We start from the raw sequence: 24,357 nt of genomic DNA, 5'->3' as shown, positions 1-24,357 counted from the left end.
TTAATGTTGTTGTTTTTTTTTACTTCACAACGTTTTAGATGTACTTTATGAATTTGCCTATACCTTACGTTATCTTTGATCATATTATCTTTATAGTACACAAATAAAAGAATGCAGTAAAACCCAAGATGAAAATCCACTAAATTAACGTAAATACATCTCTGAGATTTGTGGGGATTTTCTTTTATTACATAGACGTGAATATATTTTTTGAAATGACAAAAAAAAAAAAAATGACAAAATGTTTATGTAGGTACGTGCTAATAATACTAAAATCAGTATTATTTTTTTTGTGTTTAAAAGTGTTCAAATTATTATGACAATGCAACAATGACAAACAACTTTTGAGTGATTATATTATCTTTGATAATATTACCGGTATGATGCAAAATATACAGTAAAACTCAAGATTAATATCCCTAAAATGAAATAAATACAAATAAATTCGATTTTTTTTTCCTAACATAAAAAAATATGACATATATTTAATTTTTTTTAACCTCACAAAATTATAAATTTAAAGCTATTTATGTTTCTTTTGCTAAAATAGTATTGTATTTATATTACAAAAAACAACAACAAAAAACCCACCATTAAAACAAAATAAAAATAAAGTAAATACATCTCTAAGATTGTTTAAGATTTTTTTTCCTCGCATAACAAAACATTTGTTTTTCTTAAAAGCAGGATAATAACAAAAAAAACTCTCATAATTATACATTTTGAAATTTCAACATACATTTCCATTAGTGGATGATGACGGTAGGAATATTATCAAAGTAAATTTGGCCAAAAAAATTATTTTGGTATTTAAAAGTATTTAAAAATATATATGAATCTGCTCAAACAAAGAGACAAGTACAAATAATACATCTCTAAGATTGTTTAAGATTTTTTTCCCCTCGCATAACAAAACATTTGATTTTCTTAAAAGCAGGATAATGACAAAAAAAAAACTCACAAAATTATACATTTAGAAATTTGAACATATATTTTTATCAGTGGATGATGACAGTAGGTATGTTATCAAAGTAAATTTGGCAAAAAAAAAAATATTTGGGTATTTAAAAGTATTATTAAAAAAATGTATGAATCTGCTCATACAAAAAGACAAAAAAGTACAAATATTTATATTTGATACTATTGTCTTTACGCCGCAAAAACGAAACATTGAGACAAAAGATACAAATCTATAAAATAAATCAAATGAATCACTAAGTTTGCTGAGTTTTTTTCGTCATTGTACAAGAAAATATCTACATTTGTTTAAAGAATATTTGGATATTGGAAAAAAAAAAACTTACAACATTACACATGTATCTATTTGGAGATACATGTTTATGAGTGGATAATGATACTAGTAATATTATTAATAAAGTCAGTGAAAGGAGAAAATTAGCATGTATTTTTCTGTTTTTATGTGTGAATAAAAGCATCTAATTATTACGAGAAAAAAACCCTCAAAAATGACACAGTTATATTTGTAAATATTGTCTTTAAATTGATGGCCAACGTGTATTTGAAGTGAAGTCTAACACACCTGAAGTATTATTGGAGGCCATCATAAAAGAGGTCTTTGTTTGATTGGGTGTACCTAATGTTGTGTCCCAGTGTTGCTGTGTCCAATCAGCCGCCTTTGTCACTTCGAGGACTTTAAAGGAGCGTCTGCTCAGACATGGCTTGGTGGCCATAGTTTGGCTGTTTTTGGAGACGACACACACACGCCATCATGTCAGAGTTGGGCTCTGCACTTTTACCCAAACTCATGCATGAGGGGACTTTTATTGTGAAGGACGATCCTGAAGGAGGAGCAGGAAGAGGCCGTCTTACATGAATCTGCATGTAAGACCCATTGCTGTATGTTAAACTGCATACTTAAAGCTAACTGTTGCTAACAGTTAGCATTATTACGCTAACTGTTCATAATGCAGTGGATTATGTTAAAGTCATGGAACCTCTAAAGTCGAACACATATTTGTGAAAATTTGTCAAGGAAAACAAACGTTTTGCCACGCACTGAGGGTCCGATGGGGTATTCATATGGATATTAAAGTCCCCCATTATGATTATATTGTCGGTGTGCGTCACTAGATCAGCAACAAACTCTGAGAATTCACTGATAAAGTCAGAATAGGGCCCTAGGGGCGGTAGATAAAAGCCAGGTCGAGAGGCAGCGGTGTGACAGACCTCATAAATAAGCACCTCAAACGATTTATATTTATTATTTTGGTTAGGGGTAAGGTTAAAGTTTTAAGGGGACGGGCAATATGTGCATTCGTATAGTTAGAACGAGATGCCTCATTTAGCGCAAAAAAATCATCTGGTTTGAGCCACGTTTCGCTAAGACTGTTGTCTCTAATGACCTCATTAACTAATAACGTTTTGGGAGACAATGATCATAAGGGTGGACAAACCAAAAGTAAGCTGCTTACCTTCTAAAAATTGACTAATTATAGTTACTTGTTACTTTCCCAAAAAAGTAACTGAATTACTAACGAAATGTTAGTAAATAAATGTCATTAATTACTAAGGAAAGTAATGAATGCGTTATTTAAAAAAGTTAAAACTTAAAATATCTGCCACATGCAGTTGAGAGACGTTTCATGAGAGCAGAGTGTGTGTGTGTGTGTGTGTGTGTGTGTGTGTGTGTGTGCCTGCTCTGTTGAATACTATCACTGGATTGTGTTAAAGCTTGTTAATAAAGAGATTGAGCGTGCTTCGGCGGCACAAATGAAGTATTGTAGAATTGCAAGCTTGTTTCTTCAATAATTGCTTTATTGTTCATTATTCTCTCATAGTAGTATTAGTAGTAGTAGTATGTATGTATGTATGTATGTAAGAAATTATATTATATTTATTACAATATGAATTTATATGATTAATTACTGTATTTTCCGCACTATAAAGCGCACCGGATTATAAAGCGCACCTTCAATGAACGGCCTATTTTAAAACGTTGTTCACATATAAGGCGCACCGCATTATAAGGCGCATAGAATAGACGCTACAGTAGAGGCTGGGGTTACGTTATGCATCCCGTGGTTGCGAGACCTGTTGTGGCTCAATATTGGAACAGATTGTGTTCGACCTTTGAGGTTCAGAGAATTTTCATCCAAAATTCCAACTAAAGTGCAACGTTTGGGACTTGAATATTTACCAAATACAAACTTTTGGACATAATAAGCTGGATCATGTTTAAAAACGGGCTTTAGGGAAAAGCCAGAGGACATTTCCTCTTTCCCATACCTAACAAAAGTGACTAAAACTAGTTTGGTTGGGGTTGGTTCACACTAGCAAGGGTCTTAGGGTCTGAGGGTACGGAGGGTCCGTGGTCCGTGCTGACGCCGCTACCTGCGGGAAAAGAATCTCTCATCCAATGAACAATGAAGGGCGTGTGAGGAAAGCAGCCATCAAGGCTTGAGAGAGAGAGAAGAGAAAAGTCAGACCCGTTGTGGCGTTTTGTGTTATTCATGCATGCACGCAGGCTTTCACAAGAAGTTAGTGTGAAGGAGAATTCTGACATTTTTTTCCACCCTGGCCTTAATTTGCCTGCTTTTAATATTTAATAAGAGTGAGACATTTAGGGGGAAACAGCTTTTTTGTTTTTTTTACACTGCTTGTTTTGATTATGAAACACCAGAACCTTGTCCAAAGTGCTTGCTCTGCTTTGTAGACCTCACGTGGAGCTCCTGGCTCCATAAATGCATAATATTGTTCAATATAATATTTATTTGGCCGTAGTACAGTAGGGTCAAATTGCAAAACTGCTCTTAATTATATACAAATGTAATTTGTCTAATAAAAATGAAATAAAATATTAAGTTAATTGAAATTACATGAATTAAAGGTGCCATATGTAATAATTTCATGCCAAGTCATTAAATGGCCCTGATACGTCAAAAGGCATTAATAAATCATGTCCTTTTCCAATACCATTATAACTGATAATGGTAGTTCAGCCAGGATATGCTCATGTCAAAATTAGATTTACAGCCCCGAAATCTTGTTATTGTTTTCATTTCCATGCCCTGCCCTCCACCGTTTGACCAATTAGAAGGTCCGTGAGTGTGTCACATCCAGGTTGCCAGTTCCGCACCGCCACCTTCGTCGAGCTACGGCCACCGGTAAAGTTACTAAACATGTCAGACCTTAGTCAATCTAAAAGGCGTCGTTACGATTCTCAACTTATTCATGACAAAGCCAGGAACAAAACGAGGATTTGTATCGGGGATGCCTTAAAAAGATGGAGACCATTGAAGGCACAGAAGATTTTTTTTCATCTGACGCCAAACTTGCTAAAACTTGTTATGTTTTCACTTATTTGTATTTTTTTTCCATTATTGCTGTTATGTTTTTGCTTAACTGTATTTTTTTCCATTATTGCTTTTGTTTGGCTTATTTGTATTTTTTTCCATTAATGTTGTTATGTTTTTTCTTAATTGTATTTTTTTCCATTATTGCTTTTATTTTTTGCATAATTGTATATTTTTCCATTGTAGCTGTTATGTTTTTGCTTAATTGTATTTTGTTCCATTATTGTTATGTTTTTGCTTATTTGTATTTTCTTTCATTATTGCTGTTGTTTTTGCTTAATTGTATTTTTTTCCATTATTGCTGTTATGTTTTTGCATAATTGTATTTTCTTCTATTATTGCTGTTATGTTTTTGCTTAATTGTATCTTTTTTACATTATTGCTCTTATATTTTTGCTTAATTGTATTTTCTTCCCATTATTTATGTTATGTTTTTTCTCAACTGTAATTTTTTTCCATTATTGCTGTTATGTTTTTGCTTGATTGTATTTTCTTCCATTGCTGTTATATTTTTGCTTAATTGTATTTTTTTTCATTATTTCTGTTATTTTTTTGTTTAATTGTATTTTATTTCCATTATTGCTGTTGTGATTTTGCTTATTTGTATTTTTTTCCATTATTGCTTTTATTTTTTGCTTAATTGTATTTTTTTTCCATTATTGTTGTTATGTTTTTGCTTGATTGTATTTTTTTCCAATATTGCTTTTATTTTTTGCATAATTGTATATTTTTCCATTATAGCTGTTATGTTTTTGCTTAATTGTATTTTGTTCCATTATTGTTATGTTTTTGCTTATTTGTATTTTCTTTCATTATTGCTGTTGTTTTTGCTTAATAGTATTTTTTTCCATTATTGCTGTTATGTTTTTGCGTAATTGTATTTTCTTCTATTATTGCTGTTATGTTTTTGCTTAATTGTATCTTTTTTCCATTATTGCTCTTATATTTTTGCTTAATTGTATTTTCTTCCCATTATTTATGTTATGTTTTTGCGTAATTGTAGTTTCTTCTATTATTGCTGTTATGTTTTTGCTTAATTGTATCTTTTTTCCATTATTGCTCTTATATTTTTGCTTAATTGTATTTTCTTCCCATTATTTATGTTATGTTTTTTCTCAATTGTAATTTTTTTCCAATATTGCTGTTATGTTTTTGCTTGATTGTATTTTCTTCCATTGCTGTTATATTTTTGCTTAATTGTATTTTTTTCATTATTTCTGTTATGTTTTTGTTTAGTTGTATTTTTTTCCATTATTGCTGTTATGCTTTTGCTTTATTGTATTTGTTTCTCATTATTGCTGTTATGTTTTTGCTTAATTGTATTTCTTTTCCATTATTGCTGTTACGTTTTTGCTTAATTGTATTTTATTTCCATTAATGCTGTTATGTTTTTGCTCAATTGTATTTTTTTCTCCATTATTGCGTAATTATATATTATTTCCATTATTGCGGTTACGTTTGTGCTTAATTGTATTTCCTTCTATTATTGCTGTTATGTTTTTGCTTAATTGTATTTTATTTCCATTATTGCTGTTATGTTTTTGCTTAATTGTATTTTATTGCCATTATTGCTGTTATATTTTTGCTTAATTGTATTTTATTTCCATTATTGCTGTTATGTTTTTGCTTAATTGTATTTTATTTCCATTATTGCTGTTATGTTTTTGCTTAATTGTATTTTTTTCCATTATTGCTGTAATTTTTTTTCTCAATAGTGTATTTTTTTTTCCATTATTGTTGTTATGTTTTTGCTTAATGGTATTTTATTTTCATTATTGCTGTCATGATTTTGCTTAATTGTATGTTTTTTCCCATTATCGCTGTTGTGTTTTTGCCTAATTGTATTCTCATTTTCTGCTGTTTTTTAATACATTTTTTTATAATGTTTTTAAATTTTCATTTATATATATATATATATATATATATATATATATATATATATATATATATATATATATATATATATATATATATATATATATATATATATATATATATATATATATATATATATATATATATATATATATATATATATATTTAATTTTTTGCTACATCATTTTTTACACTAGGCTTTTTTGGCCCCCCATATGCACTGCTGGAGTGATTCTGGTGTTTCTGGTTGCGCACAGGTTGAAAAGTAGCAGAATTGTCCCTGTTGCGTCACACACACACACACACACACACACACACACACACACACACACACACACACACACACACACACACACACACACACGCTGTGCTTGTTGTCGTGTCGTTGTCGTGGCAACGGGCCGGACGGCTCACACCACAGTGCACCATGCGCTACAGGCCAGAAGCGGGCGGGGGAACACATGCACCACCTACTTGTTACACGGACATGAACATAGACCACAGAACTGTCCTAGATTGTTCAAATTCTTTTCTGCATCCTTCATGTCCTTATTGATTTGGTCCATCCCCTCCTCGATGCGCTCCAGTTGCTCTGATTACCAACACATTGACATTTTTCCAGCAAAAGAAGGACAGCACATGAGAAGAGAAGAAGGGGATGGGGGAGAAGTCGAGGGAGGACAAAAGGAGAAGAGACAAAAGAGAAAAAGAGACTGTGACAAGAGAGAGACATGAGACATCACCAGCACCATCACCACCAGCACTGGACAGGCAAGAGCACGCGGCTCCTGGCCGGTACCTACTTTTGAATACACGGGCATATGAGACCGCAGCACTGGCCTAAATCTTTTAAATCTTTCTCGGCCTCCTTCATGTCTGCGTTGACCTTGTTCATGCCCTCCTCCACGCGATCGAGTTGCTCTGGTGAGGACAAAGGCATGAGAGCACGGTCATTGAGGCCTGCTGCTAGCGCCACCTTGCAGAGGGGGTGTGGCCAGGAAGTGCGGGAGGCAAAGCTGCAGCGGCAAGAGAGGTTTTGCACTGGTTGTCTTGTTTCACCTCTGGGGCAAGGATCCCGCCCTTCTACTTAGTTACACTACTCACATTAAATATACTTAGTTACGATACGTACACTACTCACATCAACTTTACTTAGTTACGATACGTACACTACTCACATCAAATTTACTTAGTTACCATACGTAAACTACTCACATCAACTTTACTTAGTTACGATACGTACACTACTCACATCAACTTTACTTAGTTACGATACGTACACTACTCACATCAAATTTACTTAGTTACCATACGTAAACTACTCACATCAACTTTACTTAGTTATGATACGTAAACTACTCACATCAACTTTACTTAGTTACGATACGTAAACTACTCACATCAAGTTTACTTAGTTACGATACCTACACTACTTACATCAAGTTTACTTAGTTACGCTGCGTACACCACTCACATCAACTTTACTTAATTACGATACGTACACTACTTACATCAACTTGACTTAATTACGATACGTACACTACTTACATCAACTTTACTTAGTTACGATACGTAAACTACTCACATCAACTTTACTTAGTTACGATACGTAAACTACTCACATCAACTTTACTTAGTTACGATGCCTACACTACTTACATAAAGTTTACTTAGTTACGCTACGTACACTACTCACATCAACTTGACTTAATTACGATACGTACACTACTTACATCAACTTTACTTAATTACGATATGTACACTACTTACATCAACTTTACTTAGTTACGATACGTAAACTACTCACATCAACTTTACTTACTTACGATACGTAAACTACTCACATCAACTTTACTTAGTTACGATACGTAAACTACTCACATCAACTTTACTTAGTTACTGTACGTAAACTACTTACATCAACTTTACTTAGTTACGATACGTAAACTACTCACATCAACTTTACTTAGTTACGATACGTAAAATACTCACATCGAGTTTACTTAATTACGATATGAACACTACTCATCAAATGTATTTAGTAACGATAAGTACAGTACTCACATTAAGTTTACTTAGTAACAATATGTATACTACTCACATCAAGTTTACTTAGTAACAATAGGTACACAACTCATCAAGTTTATTTAGTAACAATAAGTACAGTACTCGCATTAAGTTTACTTAGTAACGATACTTACTCTACTTACATTAGGTTTACTTAGTAAAGATATGTACACTACTCACATTGTTTACTTAGTAACGATATGTACACTACTCACATTAAGTTTACTTGGTAACGATACGTACACTACTCACATCAACTTTACTTAGTTACGATACGTAAACTACTCACATCAACTTTACTTAGTTACGATACGTACACCACTCACATCAACTTTACTTAGTTACGATACGTAAACTACTCACATCAAGTTTACTTGGTTACGATACGTAAACTACTGACATCACGTTTACTTAGTTACGATACGTACACTACTCACATCAACTTTACTTAGTTACGATACGTACACTACTCACATCAACTTTACTTAGTTACGATACGTAAACTACTCACATCAACTTTACTTAGTTACGATACGTAAACTACTCACATCAAGTTTACTTAATTACGATATGAACACTACTCACATCAACTTTACTTAGTTACGATACAGAAACTACTCACATCAAGTTTTCTTGGTTACGATACAGAAACTACTTACATCAACTTTACTTTATTACGATATGAACACTGCTCACATTAAGTTTACGTGGTTACGAAACGTACACTACTCACATTAAGTTAGTAACAATACGTACACTACTCATAAAGTTTATTTAGTAACGATACGTGCACTACTCATAAAGTTTATTTAGTAACCATAAGTACGGTATTCACATTAAGTTTACTTAGTTATGATATGTACACTACTCACATCAATTTTACTTAGTTACGATACGTACACTACTCATCAAGTTTATTTAGTAACGATAAGTACAGTACTCACATTAAGTTTACTTAGTAACGATACATACTCTACTTACATTACGTTTATTTCGTAAAAATATGTACACTACTCACATTAAGTTTACTTAGTAACGATATGTACACTACTCATCAAGCTTATTTAGTAACGATAAGTACAGTACTCACATTAAGTTTACTTAGTAACGATACATACTCTACTTACATTACGTTTATTGAGTAAAGATATGTACACTACTCACATTAAGTTTACTTAGTAACAATACGTACACTACTTACATTAAGTTTACTTAGTTACGATACGTACACTACTCACATCAACTTTACTTAGTTACGATACGTACACTACTCAGATCAACTTTACTTAGTTATGATACGTACACTACTAACATCAACTTTACTTAGTTATGATTCGAACACTACTCACATCAACTTTACTTAGTAACAATATGTACACTACTCAAAGTTTATTTAGTCACGATACGTATACTACTCAAAGTAGGTTTACTAAGTTACGATACGTACACCACTCAAATTAAGTTTACTTAGTTACGATACGTACACTACTCAAAGTTTATTTAGTAATGATAAGTACAGTACTCACATTTCATTTACTTAGTAACGATATGTACTCTACTTACATTACGTTTACTTAGTTACGATATGTACACTACTCACATCAAGTTTACTTTGTTACGACAAGTACACTACTTACATCAAGTTTACTGAGTTACGATACGTACACTACTAACATCAAGTTTATTTAGTTACGATACGTACACTACTCACATTAAGTTTACGTGGTTAGAGTTTACGGAAAAAGCTGGCAACTTAGTTGCCAGAATTTTTGTGTGAAATTGACATTGTTTTATAACAATACAAGTTATTTTTTTATTCTGGCAACTTAGCTGCCAGTTTTTGTACCGTAAAAACAAATGTACCATCATTCCATTTACAGTAATACTACAAGTCAAATAGTCAAAAACTGGCAGCTCAGTTAACAGAAATGTAACGCAAAAAAACAGTAGTATTTTTTTTTTCATTTACAGTAATATGCTGTAAAGAACGTAAAATTGTCATTTTTTATGAATTTGATGGGTAGTTAGCTGTAAAATTAAGTATTTTCATTTAGACAAAAACATGTTTGGAAAGTATGATGATATACTGTAATTTTTTTTGCAATGTTGGATACTATTAAAGTTTAAAAGGTATGCAATTTCAAGCAGTACATATATTTTTTCTGTCAAAATTTTAAAAAAGGCATTACATTTAGTGAGAAAATATGAAGTACTTTTGTCAGAAAAATTGGATGTAAATTATCAAAAAACTTTCCGTTCTGAGTTCCCAATGAACAGACAAGAGGCTGTCTTTGTTGCACCAAGCAAAGGCTTGGAAAATTCCATTGTGTACGATGGGAGGAGACGGGAGGGCGTTATCTATTGTCATCGAAGACCTGCTCAAGCTGAATCCAGGACTAGCCCAAGCCCGAGGCATCTTTTTCTTTTGTTTTCAATGTGACCAAAAACAAGAGCTGTTTACATACCCCCCATTCCTTTGGAAGCAGATGTTGTTGTGTCAACAGGGAGTCTCCAAACAAAGGAGGAGACGTAAACCTTTTTTCGTCAGAGCGTGCTGGAAGACTGTACAGAGAGTACAGTCGCCGCGTTTCTCCTCAATTGAGCCAAATTGAATTCTGTCTCTGTTTATGTCTTTGCTTCTTGTCTCGTTTAATAGATGTCATCAGTGTTTGAACCTTACAACTGTATTGACACATAACATTTCCAGGTGTTTGCGGGCCAGGTAAAATGATATCGCGGGCCAGATCTGGCCCACGGGCCTTGAGTTTGACACCTGTGCTCTAAAATAAGGTAAAGGACCAAGAGATCGCAAAAATAAAAAAAATTCGACCTTCTTCTCTTAAGTTTGTCATTATTCAACCTGGCGCGCCTGCTAAATGTAAGGGCGGGGACAACAGACGTAAACAGGAAGTGTCCCGCGGGGAAGACCGTCAGAATTCATATCTCAGGACTCTTGCCAGGACCCACACTTTGAATTGAGACACAGCTACGGACTTTTGTCCAGGCTGGTACTGCATCAAAAAGCGACATCAGTGTGTAAAGGATATCACCACATGGGCTCAGGAACACTTCAGAAAACCACTGTCAGTAACTACAGTTTGTCGCTACATCTGTAAGTGCAAGTTAAAACTCTACTATGCAAAGCCAAAGCCATTTATCAACAACACCCAGGAACGCCGCCGGCTTTTATTCATATTAACATTGTTTGTTATCCAGAAATTTGCTTCACCATACAAGCTTTTCCATTTACGAACCTTGTCCAAGAGCCAGTTAAGTTTGTAAATGGAGGTTGCGTGCAGTAACAAACACCTTTGTCACGTCTTGTCACGTGCTCTCAAAGTTACAGAAACAGTTGCCCGATATTGCAGTCTGTCCAATCACTGTGTGCTGTGTCCATATTTCCATACTATCAACAACATTACTGCGACAGAAGCAATGTTGTAATAGACTACAAAACCCAAAACCAGTGAAGTTGGCACGTTGTGTAAATGGTAAATAAAAACAGAATACAATGATTTGCAAATCCTTTTCAACTTATATTCAATTGAATAGACTGCAAACACAAGATATTTAATGTTCCAATTGAGATTTTTTTGCAAATAATCATTAACTTTTGTCCTCCTGTTTGAAGCTTTCCTGGTGGAATTCTTTCCCATTCTTGCTTGATGTACATCTTAAATTGTTCAACAGTCCGGGGGTCTCCGTTGTGGTATTTTAGGCTTCATAATGCGCCACACATTTTCAATGGGAGGTAGGTCTGAACTACAGGCAGGCCAGTCTAGTACCCGCATGCTGTTGTAACACGTGGCTTGGCATTGTCTTGCTGAAATAAGCAGGGGCGTCCATGGTAACGTTGCTTGGATGGCAACGTATGTTGCTCCAAAACCTGTATGTACCTTTCAGCATTAATAATGCCTTCACAGATGTGTAAGTTACCCATGCCTTGGGCACTAATACACCCCCCACAGATGCTGGCTTTTCAACTTTGCGCCTAGAACAATACGGATGGTTCTTTTTCTCTTTGTTCCGGAGGACACAACTTACAGTTTCCAAAAACAATTTGAAATGTGGACTCGTCAGACCACAGAACACTTTTCCACTTTGCATCAGTCCATCTTAGATGAGCTCGGGCCCAGCGAAGCCGGCGGCGTTTCTGGGTGTTGTTGATAAATGGCTTTGGCTATGCACAGTAGAGTTTTAACTTGCACTTACAGATTTAGCGACCAAGTGTAGTTACTGACAGTGGGTTTCTGAAGTGTTCCTGAGCCCATGTGGTGATATCCTTTACACACTAATGTCGCTTTTTGATGCAGTACCGCCTGAGGGATCGAAGGTCACGGCCTTAGCCGCTTTGATGCAGTGATTTCTCAAGATTCTCCGAACCTTTTGATGATGTTACGGACCGTAGATGGTGAAATCCCTAAATTCCTTGCAATAGCTGGTTGAGAAATGTTGTTCTTAAACAATTTGCTCACGCATTTGTTCACAAAGTGGTGACCCTCGCCCCATCCTTGTTTGTGAATGACTGAGCGTTTCATGGAAGCTGCTTTTATACCCAATCATGGCACCCACCTGTTCCCAATTAGCCTGTTCACCTGTGGGATGTTCCAAATAAGTGTTTGATGAGCATTCCTCAACTTTCTCAGTCTTTTTTGCCACTTGTGCTAGCTTTTTTGAAACATGTTGCAGGCATCAAATTCCAAATGAGCTAATATTTGCAAAAAAACAACAAAGTTTACCAGTTCGAACGTTAAATATCTTGTCTTTGCAGGCTATTCAATTGAATATAAATTGAAAAGGATTTGCAAATCATTGTATTTGGTTTTTATTTACCATTTACACAACATGCCAACTTCACTGGTTTTGGGGTTTTGTACATTTTATGAATGCAGTACTCATTCTCCTTTGAAATGCACTTCAGACATGTAATGACAGATCTTTAAAACGATATCAGATAAAGAGGAAAGGGAGAGCAGACCGAAAGAAGGCAGCAAATCGATGGATGTATACCGCTAGCATGTTCAGAGCGCTGAGCTATTAAAACTGATTCAAGGTCAGATCTTCACTCAGCCTCTTAAACAGTGATAGCGGCGAGGCCCATTAGCGTGAAGAGGCGTTTTGTCCTCCTTAAATTGTCCTAGTGAGTGCTCCTTCTCTCTAATTGAGCATCTAAAGGGTTTTTATGTTGTCTTTGGGGTTTTGTCCGAGATTGCCACCGCATCACTAAGAGGCGCAACGTGCTGCAAAACATCCCCATCTGCTCGGCGGAGGTGATAAAAAAAAAAGCAGATAGACCTTTAAGCACATAAAGACACGTGTAGTGTACATGATGTACTGTGGAGAACATCCATCAGCCTTCTACCTCACATCCTCTCACAAGGAACATGCACCGCCACATTAACTGTTACTAAACCTCCACTGATGAAGGCGAAATATGGAAAATGCTTTTTTTTTTTTTAAAACGCTCTTCAAAGATCCTCTATATGAAAAGAGCACTCTGCTGTCGTGGTGGACTTAGTGCAAAAACACTAGTCAAATATTCTTTAGACTCTGATATTTGTTAAGTTTAATAATACAAAAAAAAAAAAAAGATCTCTAGAAGACAAGAGCAATCTGCTATTTTTTTTTTTTTTTTTTTAGAAATCTACTACAAAAACACCAGTCAAAGATCTTCAACATGACAGGAGCACTCACTGTTTTTTTACAAAATCTAATGCAAAAAGGCTGATCAAACATATTTTATATATCAGGAGCACTCTGCTACTTCAAGAAATCTACTACAAAATTGCTAGTTAAAAGTCCTCTATAAGACAGGCGCACTTGCTATTTTTAACACAATCTAATGCAAAAACACTAGCCAATGATCCTCTATATGACAGGAGCACGGCGCTATTTTTGAAAATCTACTGCAAAAAAAAAAACACTAGTCAAAATCCTCGATAAAAGACAGGCACAGTGCACTTGCTACTTTTAACACAATCTAATGGATAAAACCTAAGTCATAGATCCTCTATTTTACAGGAGCACTCAGCCAGTTTTAAAAATCACCTACAAAGTCGCTCGTCAAAGATCTTCTATATGACAGGAGCACTCTGCTATTTTTTAAAAGTCTACTGCAAAAAACACTAGTCAAAGATCCTCAATGGGACAAGAGCACTTGCTATTTCTAACACAATCACATAAAAAGACACTAGTCAAAGATACTCAATACGACAGGAGCACTCTGCTATTTTTAAAAGTCTACTGCAAAAAACACTAGTCAAAGATCCTCAATACGACAAGAGCACTTGCTATTTTTTACCACTATCGAATGAAAAGACACCAGTCAAAGATCCTCTATATGACAGGAGCACACTGCTATTTTTAAAAGTGTACTGCAAAAAAAACTAGTCAAAGATCCCCAATACGACAGGAGCACTTGCTATTTTTACCACTATCGAATGAAAAGACACCAGTCAAAGATCCTCTATATGACAGGAGCACACTGCTATTTTTAAAAGTGTACTGCAAAAAAAACTGGTCAAAGATCCTCAATAGGACAGGAGCACTTGCTATTTTTAACACAATCTAATGAAAAGACATTAGACAAAGATCCTCAATGCAACAGGAGCACATGCTGTTTTTAACACAATCTAATAGAAAGTCACTAGTCAAAGATCCTCTATGTGACAGGAACACTCTGCTATTTTTAAAAGTCTACTGCAAAAAACATTAGTCAAAGATCCTCAGTACGACAGGAGCACTTGCTATGTTTAACACTAACTAATGAAAAGACACCAGTTAAAGATCCTCAATACGACAGGAGCACGTGCTGTTTTTAACACAATCTAATAGAAAGACACTAGTCAAAGATCCTCTATACAACAGGAGCACTCTGCTATTTTTAAAAGTCTACTGCAAAAAACACTGGTCGAATATCCTCAATACGACAGGAGCACTTGCTGTTTTTAACACAATCTAATGAAAAGACACTAGTCAAAGATCCTCAATGCGACAGGAGCACGTGCTGTTTTTAACACAATCTAATAGAAAGACACTAGTCAAAGATCCTCTATGTGACACGAGCACTCTGCTATTTTTAAAAGTCTACTGCAAAAACACTAGTCAAAGATCCTCAATACGACAGGAGCACTTGCTATTTTTAACACAATCTAATGAAAAGACACTAGTCAAAGATCCTCAATAAGACAGGAGCACGTGCTGTTTTTAACACAATCTAATAGAAAGACACTAGTCAAAGATCCTCTGTACGACAGGAGCACTCTGCTATTTTTAAAAGTCTACTGCAAAAACACTAGTCAAAGATCCTCAATACGACAGGAGCATTTGCTATTTTTACCACTATCTAATGAAAAGACACTAGTAAAAGATCCTCTATATGACAGGAGCACTCTGCTATTTAAAAAATCTACTGCAGAAAACACTAGTCAAAGATCCTCAATACGACAGGAGCACTTGCTTCTTTTAACACTATCTAATGGAAAAACACTTGTCAAAGATCCTCAATGCGACAGGAGCATGTGCTATTTTTAACACTATCTAATGGAAAGACACTAGTCAAAGATCCTCTATACGACAAGAGCGCACTGCAAATTTTAAAAGTCTACTGCAAAAACACTAGTCAAAGATCCTCAATACGACAGGAGCATGTGCTATTTTTAATTAACACTAGCGAATGGAAAACACTAGTCAAAGATCCTCAATACGACAGGAGCACATGCTGTTTTTAACACAATGTAATGAAAAGACAATAGTCAAAGATGCTCTATATAACAGGAGCACTCTGCTATTTTTAGAAATATGCAACAAAAGCAGTAGTCAAGGATTCCTTATTTAAGACAGGAGCGCTTGCTATGTTTAACTCAACCCAATGCAGCACTACTAGTCAAAGATCCTCTATATAACAGGAGCAATCTGATTTTTTAAAAACTATGTAGACACTTGCCAAGGATTTAACAGGAGCACATTGCTAGTTTTAGAAATCCACTACAAAAAACGCCAGTCAAAGATCCTCTATAGGATAAGAGTCCTCTGTAGTAGAGATCTACTACAAAACAACTAATCATAGATCCTTTATAAGACAGGTGCACCTGCTATTTTTAACACGACCTGATGCAAAAACGCTGATCAAAGACGTTTTATATGTCAGGAGCTCTTTGTTGTTTTAATGCGCTGCAAAAAAAAAAAAAAAAAAGCTAGTCGAATCTAGGTAACAAAATCAGTTTTTTGTTTTTCAGAAAATAATATATCAAACAAAGATCCTATATATTAGAAAAGTACAAGACTGTTTTAATCACATGCTGTAAAAACACTAGTCAAATAACCTCCATATGACAGGAGCACTCTGCTATTTTTAAGTCTACTGCAAAAAACACTGGTCAAAGATCCTCTATGCGACAGGAGCACTCTGCTCTTTTTAACACAATCTAATGAAAAGTCACTAGTCAAAGATCCTCAATACGACAGGAGCATGTGCTGTTTTTAACACAATCTAACGAAAAGACAATAGTCAAAGATGCTCTATATAACAGGAGCACTCTGCTATTTTTTAGAAATATGCAACAAAAGCAGTAGTCAAAGATTCCTTATTTAAGACAGGAGCGCTTGCTATGTTTAACTCAACCCAATGCAGCACTACTAGTCAAAGATCCTCTATATGACAGGAGCAATCTGATTTTTTAAAAACTATGTAGACACTTGCCAAAGATTTAACAGGAGCATATTGCTAGTTTTAGAAATCCACTACAAAAACGCCAGTCAAAGATCCTCTATAGGAAAAGAGTCCTTTGTAGTAGAGATCTACTACAAACCCACTAATCATAGATCCTTTATAAGACAGGTGCACCTGCTATTTTTAACACGACCTGATGCAAAAACGCTGATCAAAGATGTTTTATATGTCAGGAGCTCTTTGTTGTTTTAATGCGCTGCAAAAAAAAAAAAGCAAGTCGACTCTAGGTAACAAAATCAGGTTTCTGTTTTTCAGAAAAGAACATATCAAACAAAGATCCTATATATTAGAAACGTACTATACTGTTTTTAATCACCTGCTGTAAAACACTATTTAAATAACCTCTATATGACAGGAGCACTCTGCTATTTTTAAAAGTCTACTGCAAAAAACACTGGTCAAAGATCCTCAATGCGACAGGAGCACGTGCTGTTTTTAACACGATCTAATGAAAAGACACTCGTCAAAGATCCTCAATACGACAGGAGCATGTGCTGTTTTTAACACAATCTAATGAAAAGATACTAGTCAAAGATCCTCAATACGACAGGAGCACTTGCTATTATTAACACAATCTAATGAAAAGACACTAGTCAAAGATGCTCTATACGACAGGAGCACTCTGCTATTTTTAAAAGTCTACTGCAAAAAACACTAGTCAAAGATCCTCAGTACGACAGGAGCACTTGCTATTATTAACACAATCTAATGAAAAGATACTAGTCAAAGATCCTCAATACGACAGGAGCACTCTGCTATTTTTAAAAGTCTACTGCAAAAAACACTAGTCAAAGATCCTCAATACGACAGGAGCACTTGCTATTTTTAACACAATCTAATGAAAAGACCATAGTGAAAGATGCTCTATATGACAGGAGCACTTTGCTATTTTTAGAAATATGCAACACCAGCAGTAGTCAAAGATCTCTTATAAGACAAGTGTACTTGCTATTTTTAATGCAGCACTAATAGTCAAAGATCCTCTATATAACAGGAGCAATCTGTTTTTTTTAAAACTACATAGACACTTGTCAAAGATCCTCTATTTAACAGGAGCACGTTGCTAGTTTTAAAAATCCACTACAAAAACGCTAGTCAAAGATCCTCTATAGATAAGAGTCCTCTGCAATTTTTAGAGATGTACTACAAACCCACTAATCATAGATCCTTTATAAGACAGGTGCACCTGCTATTTTTAACACGACCTGATGCAAAAACGCTGATCAAAGATGTTTTACGAGTCTAGGTAACAAAATCCGTTTTCTGTTTTTTTTTTTAGAAAAGAACATATCAAAGATCCTGTATATTAGAAAAGTGCTAGACTGTTTTTAAATCACCTGCTGAAAAACAGTAGTCAAAGATCCTTAAAGAACATGATCGCTGAGCGGTTTTTAGAGAGCAACTGCATAAACGCTGGTCAAAGATCCTCTACGTGCGCTCATGTTTTAGTCAAAGATCATCTATTTGACACACTAAGCACCACACGCTGGGTGGTGTTGTTGTTAGTTGACCAGGCGTGACAAAGCAATGACCTACATTCCATTTTAGCATCAATGCTCACACTTGAAGCGGCAAGAAGGAAGAAGGAGGAGGAAGAAGCCATGACAAATGCACAAAGAAGAGCGCTGGTAATTGCTGCAGTCGTCTCCAGGTGATGAGGTTGGGAGGTAAAAGTGTCGCGCGGAGGAAGAAGACGATGATGACGAGGCGTGGGAGCCATTAGCGCAGAGAGGGCAAAGGTCATTGACAGCTGTGAATTGATTTTTGTACGCTGGAAAAAACATTATTTGTGTCAACAAACATACAATAGTGTGTAAAGGTCCTCACATGACATAATCATCGCACCTAAATATGACTTCCTGTTTCCTGTGTAATGCTGCTGACTGTGCAAGGCAAGCTCATGCTGACCCAAGACTTTTGCACTACGACCTGCTTTTAACAAGGTGGTCACACACTCACTTAGGACATTATACACTAGGCAGAGTTACAACCTGCCAGACAAAAGTCAGGAATTAGTACCACTTTATGACCAGGAAGGCAAGTAAAAACTGTCATGTTGATCCAAATGATTAAAATCAATTTTTATGAATTGAATCTGTATTCTTTAGCTTAACAAACAAATACTGTAAAATATTATAATATTTGCTATTATACTACATTATAATGGTAATACACAACATATTTGCTAGACGTGAACACTTTTCCCAGTACCGATTATTAACCTTATTATTAACGGTAATAGATGATGTTTACTATATATATATATATATATATATATATATATATATATATATATATATATATATATATATATATATATATACATATATATATATAAATATATATATATATATATATATATATATATATATATATATATATATATATATATATATATATATATATATATATATATATATATATATATATATATATATATATATAAATGAATAAATATCAATATAACACATTTTATTTATATACGTTTTCGCTAAACATATTTAAATAACCTTATTAACGGTATTAGTTGATGATTATTATATACATATACTGTGTATATATATATATATATATATATATATATATATATATATATATATATATATATATATATATATATATATATATATATATATATATATATATATATATATATTTATATATATGTATATGAATAAATATCAATATAAACATCATCTAATAAAGTTAATAATAAGGTTGAACTGTTAATAATAAGATGATGTTTATTATACATACAGTATATACTGTATATAGATAATAAACGTCATATATATAATAAACATAATCTAATACCGCTAATAATAAAATTAGACTGTTAATAATAGTTTTATATATATATATATATATATATATATATATATATATATATATATATATATATATATATATATATATATATATATATATATATATATATAATTTAATATCATTAATAATAAAGTTATTTATATATGTTTAGCGCAACGTATATGAATAAAATGTTATTATTAATGGTATCAGATGATGTTTATTATATACATATACTGTATGTATATATATATATATATATATATATATATATATATATATATATAAATATATATATATATATAAATATATATATATATATATATACACAGTATATATACTGTATAATAAACATAATCTAATACCGTTGATAATAACATTCCACTGTTAATAATATTATTTTTATTACACATATACATACATACAGTATATACTGTATATAGATAATAAACGTCATATATATATAATTGTATATATAATAAACATAATCTAATACCGTTGATAATAAGGTTGTACTGATAATAATACTATTATTTTTATTACACATATACATATACAGTATATACTGTATATAGATAATAAACGTCATATATATATATATATATATATATATATATATATATATATATACATATATAATTTTATTTATAATAAACATTGTCTAATACCACTAACAATAAGGTTAGACCACTAATAATAAGGTTTTATATATATATATATATATATATATATATATATATATATATATATATATATATATATATATATATATATATATATTTTTTTTTTTAAATTTATTTATTTATTTTAATTTAATTTAATTTTATATATAATAAACATCATCTAATACCGCTAATAATAAGGTTAGACCACTAATAATAAGGTTATATATATATATATATATATATATATATATATATATATATATATATATATATGTATATATATATATATATATATATATATATATATATATATATATATATATATATATATACATATTTTTTTTAAATTTTAATTTTATTTTATTTTATATATAATAAACATCATCTAATACCGCTAATAATAAGGTTAGACCACTAATAATAAGGTTTTATATATATATATATATATATAATATTATATATATATATGTATGTATGTATGTGGTAAGCTAGTTACTTTAAGCAATTACTTTTCGGTTGTTTTAAAAATATGAATGAAAATGAAATCATTATGACTAGCACTGATTTTCTAAGCAAAAAAAATGGTAACGCTTGTTAGCTGCATTAGCCTAGCAACCACATTTAGTAGGAAAGTGTACAAAAAGTTAACTCATTACAGAATGTGGGCAATCATTTCACAAGCATGAGTCTTTTTTAGTGCCGGTGTTCTGGCGAGACATGCTCCCCATTGGAATTCATGCATGCGTATGAATCCAAGCAAGGCAGAATAGTTTGACCAAAATGTAAATCTTTACACTAAATAATAACTATATATATATATATACTGTATCTATATATCTATATTTACATATTTTTCATTTATGATCTCATGTAGGATTTACTGTATCAGATCACAGTTACATGTAAAGATGCAAATAAAAATCATGGTGTGCATGAATTCCAATAGGGAACACGTCACACCAGAACACTAAAATGCTCAATCCTTGCAGCTGCGCGATCCGAAACAACCTATTGCAACACACTCAACAAATATGCTGGACAAAAGCTACATTATGCCACAAAAACACTGCAATTTGACATAGCGTGAATTCCGGACTATAAGCCGCTACTTTTTTGTCCTACGCTTTGAACCATGCAGCTTATTGATGGATTTTTCTTCGCTGACGGCCATAATTCAATTAGTTAAAAACAAAAACGAAGCAAAGACACTGAAGAGGTGTGTTATTGTTTTAACTCTGGCGCCATCTTTTGGACGGGTTCGCTCACTGCAGGCGCTGCAGTGCTCTTCTTTTCAGAGCTTTCAACCGGAAGTCGACGTGCCATTCCGTCTTCTACTCGTATGGATTCTTCATTCATCACTCCAAGCAACGTTTGTAAGTTTTACAATATAACTAAAACTGTTAATACTTACTAAACCGTCCCATGTGTGATTTCTGTCGGAGCATTTTCATGCATATTTGTACGTGCTATCGTAATGTAATGTAGCTAATATGCTAACACGTTTACGAGTGTCCGTGTTAGTATTATTAACTGACAACGACATTCTGTTTGTAATGTTTGAGTTTCACAAATTCCTCAGTAAATCCACCAAAACGTCACCGTGGAGTTATTGAGTCGGTTTAGCTGATTGTAGAGCTAGCTAGTAGGTCCATGACGATGACTTCTGTTTTGTTTGATCAGCCGTTTTACTGCCATGTGTATGGAAACAATTTAGGGATGTAAATAAACATTTACAAATTTGTTTGTGTAAATAACTCATTTCGCAACATATACATCTGCGGCTTATAGTCCGGTGTGGCTAATATGAGGAAAAAATAATCATTCTAAAATGTTGTGGGTGTGGCTTATATGCTGATGTGCTCTATCCAGCAGGCACAAGACATTGATACAATGTTGATTACACATACACGTCCTTTAAAACTGACTTTTGAAACAACGTTGCAAAATAGTTGTAATTGTAAATTGAAACACTGTTGGTGTCTAACGTTGGATCCACGTTGTTGGTTGGGGAATTACAAGATTTCAATGGTCGACTTAAACGTCACAACCTGACATTGAATAAACGTTGTCAAAAAGCCTGTTGTTTCAACGTTGTACTTGTGTTGTAAAGTGTTGTTTGGAAAATGACCATAAATCAATGGTCAAATCAACATCAGAACCCAACATTGATTAAACGTCTAAAAGCACGTTGTTTCAACGTTAAGTTTGCTCAACATCAGGACTGGTGTGGTCCCGATACCAATAATTTGGTACCGATACAGTACTTTTCGATACTTTTCTAAATAAAGGGCACCACAAAAAATTGCATTATTAGCTTTATTTTAACAAAAAAAACCTTAGGGTACATTAAACATATGTTTCTTATTGCAAGTTTGTCCTTAAATAAAATAGTGAACATACAAGACAACTTGTCTTTTAGTAGTAAGTAAACAAACAAAGGCTCCTAATTTAGCTGCTGACATATGCAGTAACATATTGTGTCATTCTCCATTCTATTATTTTGTCAATATTATAAAGGACAAGTGGTAGAAAATGAATTATTAATCATCTACTTGTACATTTACTGTTAATATCTGCTTACTTTTAACATGTTCTATCTACACTTCTGTTAAAATGTAATAATCACTTATTCTTCTGTTGTTTGATACTTTACATTAGTTTTGGATGATTACACCAATTTGGGTATCAATCCGATACCAAGTCGTTACAGGATCATACATTGGTCATAGTCAAAGTCCTCATGTGTCCAGGGACATATTTCCTGAGTTTATAAACATAATATAATTTTTTTTTTTAAATGAAAAAAGATTTTGTGATGCTAAAATTTTTTGATGTAATCATAGTAGTATCAACAAGATACGCTCCTGTACTTAGTATCATTACAGTGGATGTTAGGTGTAGATCCACCAATGGTTTGTTTACATTGTGACGCCGGTGAGCTACGGTGTGTAGTGAAGCATGTTTAGCGATTCCTCGTCCCGCAGTGATAATGATACTTGTAAGAAACTTACTTTATTTGTCGCCATGGAGACGAGGATTAGTGATTTAGAAGTAGCTACTACACTGCAGACTGCGGATGGACGTTAGCCGCTAACTAGCTAGCCATGTCTTAAAGCACTACAGTGTTATAACTTCACCTTTATTGTTAGTTTTTAAGCCAAAATGCATCCGTTCTCCCTTTTCTGTCTGCACACTGTGTCTGCTTGTAAGTACTCTGTGATTGTGCGCTGCCGAACATGCTCGTCTGCTTGTAAAACCAGCAATGACACGACGTGACGATGATGGGGGAGCGGGGGACTGGTACTTTTTAGAGGCGGTATATACTAGTACCGGTATACCGTACAACCCTAATCAGGACTGTGAAGAATGCATATATATAAATGTTTAAGAGTTATTTCTTTCTATTCATAGTCATATTTGAAACAGCTAGTGTTTTTCCATTTGTACTCTTTCTATTTTTTATCTTATGTCCGCAAGTAAACTATGTGTGTGTCCTTGAAGGTTTGCATTGTAGGAGATGGAATACTCCCTTTTGTCTTATCTTTAGTGGAACAATGAGGCTGTGTTCCTATTCCGGACAGGTGGGGGCTTTCTTTCTGTGTAAGAAGTGGGCTATTCAGTTTAAGGGTCAGAACAACTTAGGAAGCCGGTATGAATGTATTGGTCTAGGTCAGGGGTCACCAACGCAGTGCCCGCGGGCACCAGATAGCCCGTAAGGACCAGATGAGTAGCCCGCCGGCCTGTTCTAAAATTAGCTCAAATAGCAGCACTTACCAGTGAGCTGCCTCTATTTTCTAAATTGTATTTATTTACTAGCAAGCTGGTCTCGCTTTGCCCGACATTTGTAATTCTAAGAGAGACAAAACTCAAATAGAATTTGAAAATCCAAGAAAATATT

General features: G+C 33.6%; 1 protein-coding gene across 2 annotated transcripts in view; it reads right to left on the bottom strand.

Moving 5' to 3' along the window:
* Positions 1-24,357, bottom strand: part of LOC133631075 (synaptosomal-associated protein 25-A-like) — a 101,570-nt gene that overhangs the window by 12,583 nt on the left and 64,630 nt on the right. Inside the window, exon 5 of one of the 2 annotated variants that reach the window (XM_062023113.1) lies at positions 6,992-7,109. In XM_062023113.1, coding sequence (XP_061879097.1) covers positions 6,992-7,109 — 118 coding nt within the window. Of the gene's footprint in view, positions 1-6,662; positions 6,781-6,991; positions 7,110-24,357 lie in introns of both variants that reach the window. The other variant, XM_062023108.1, reaches the window with a different exon arrangement.

This window comes from Entelurus aequoreus, linkage group LG02 (genome assembly GCF_033978785.1).
Source record: "Entelurus aequoreus isolate RoL-2023_Sb linkage group LG02, RoL_Eaeq_v1.1, whole genome shotgun sequence".
NCBI classification, from domain to species: Eukaryota; Metazoa; Chordata; class Actinopteri; order Syngnathiformes; family Syngnathidae; genus Entelurus; species Entelurus aequoreus.
The sequence above is the reverse complement of the archived record's forward strand: the minus strand, read 5'-3'. Positions and strand labels throughout refer to the sequence as shown.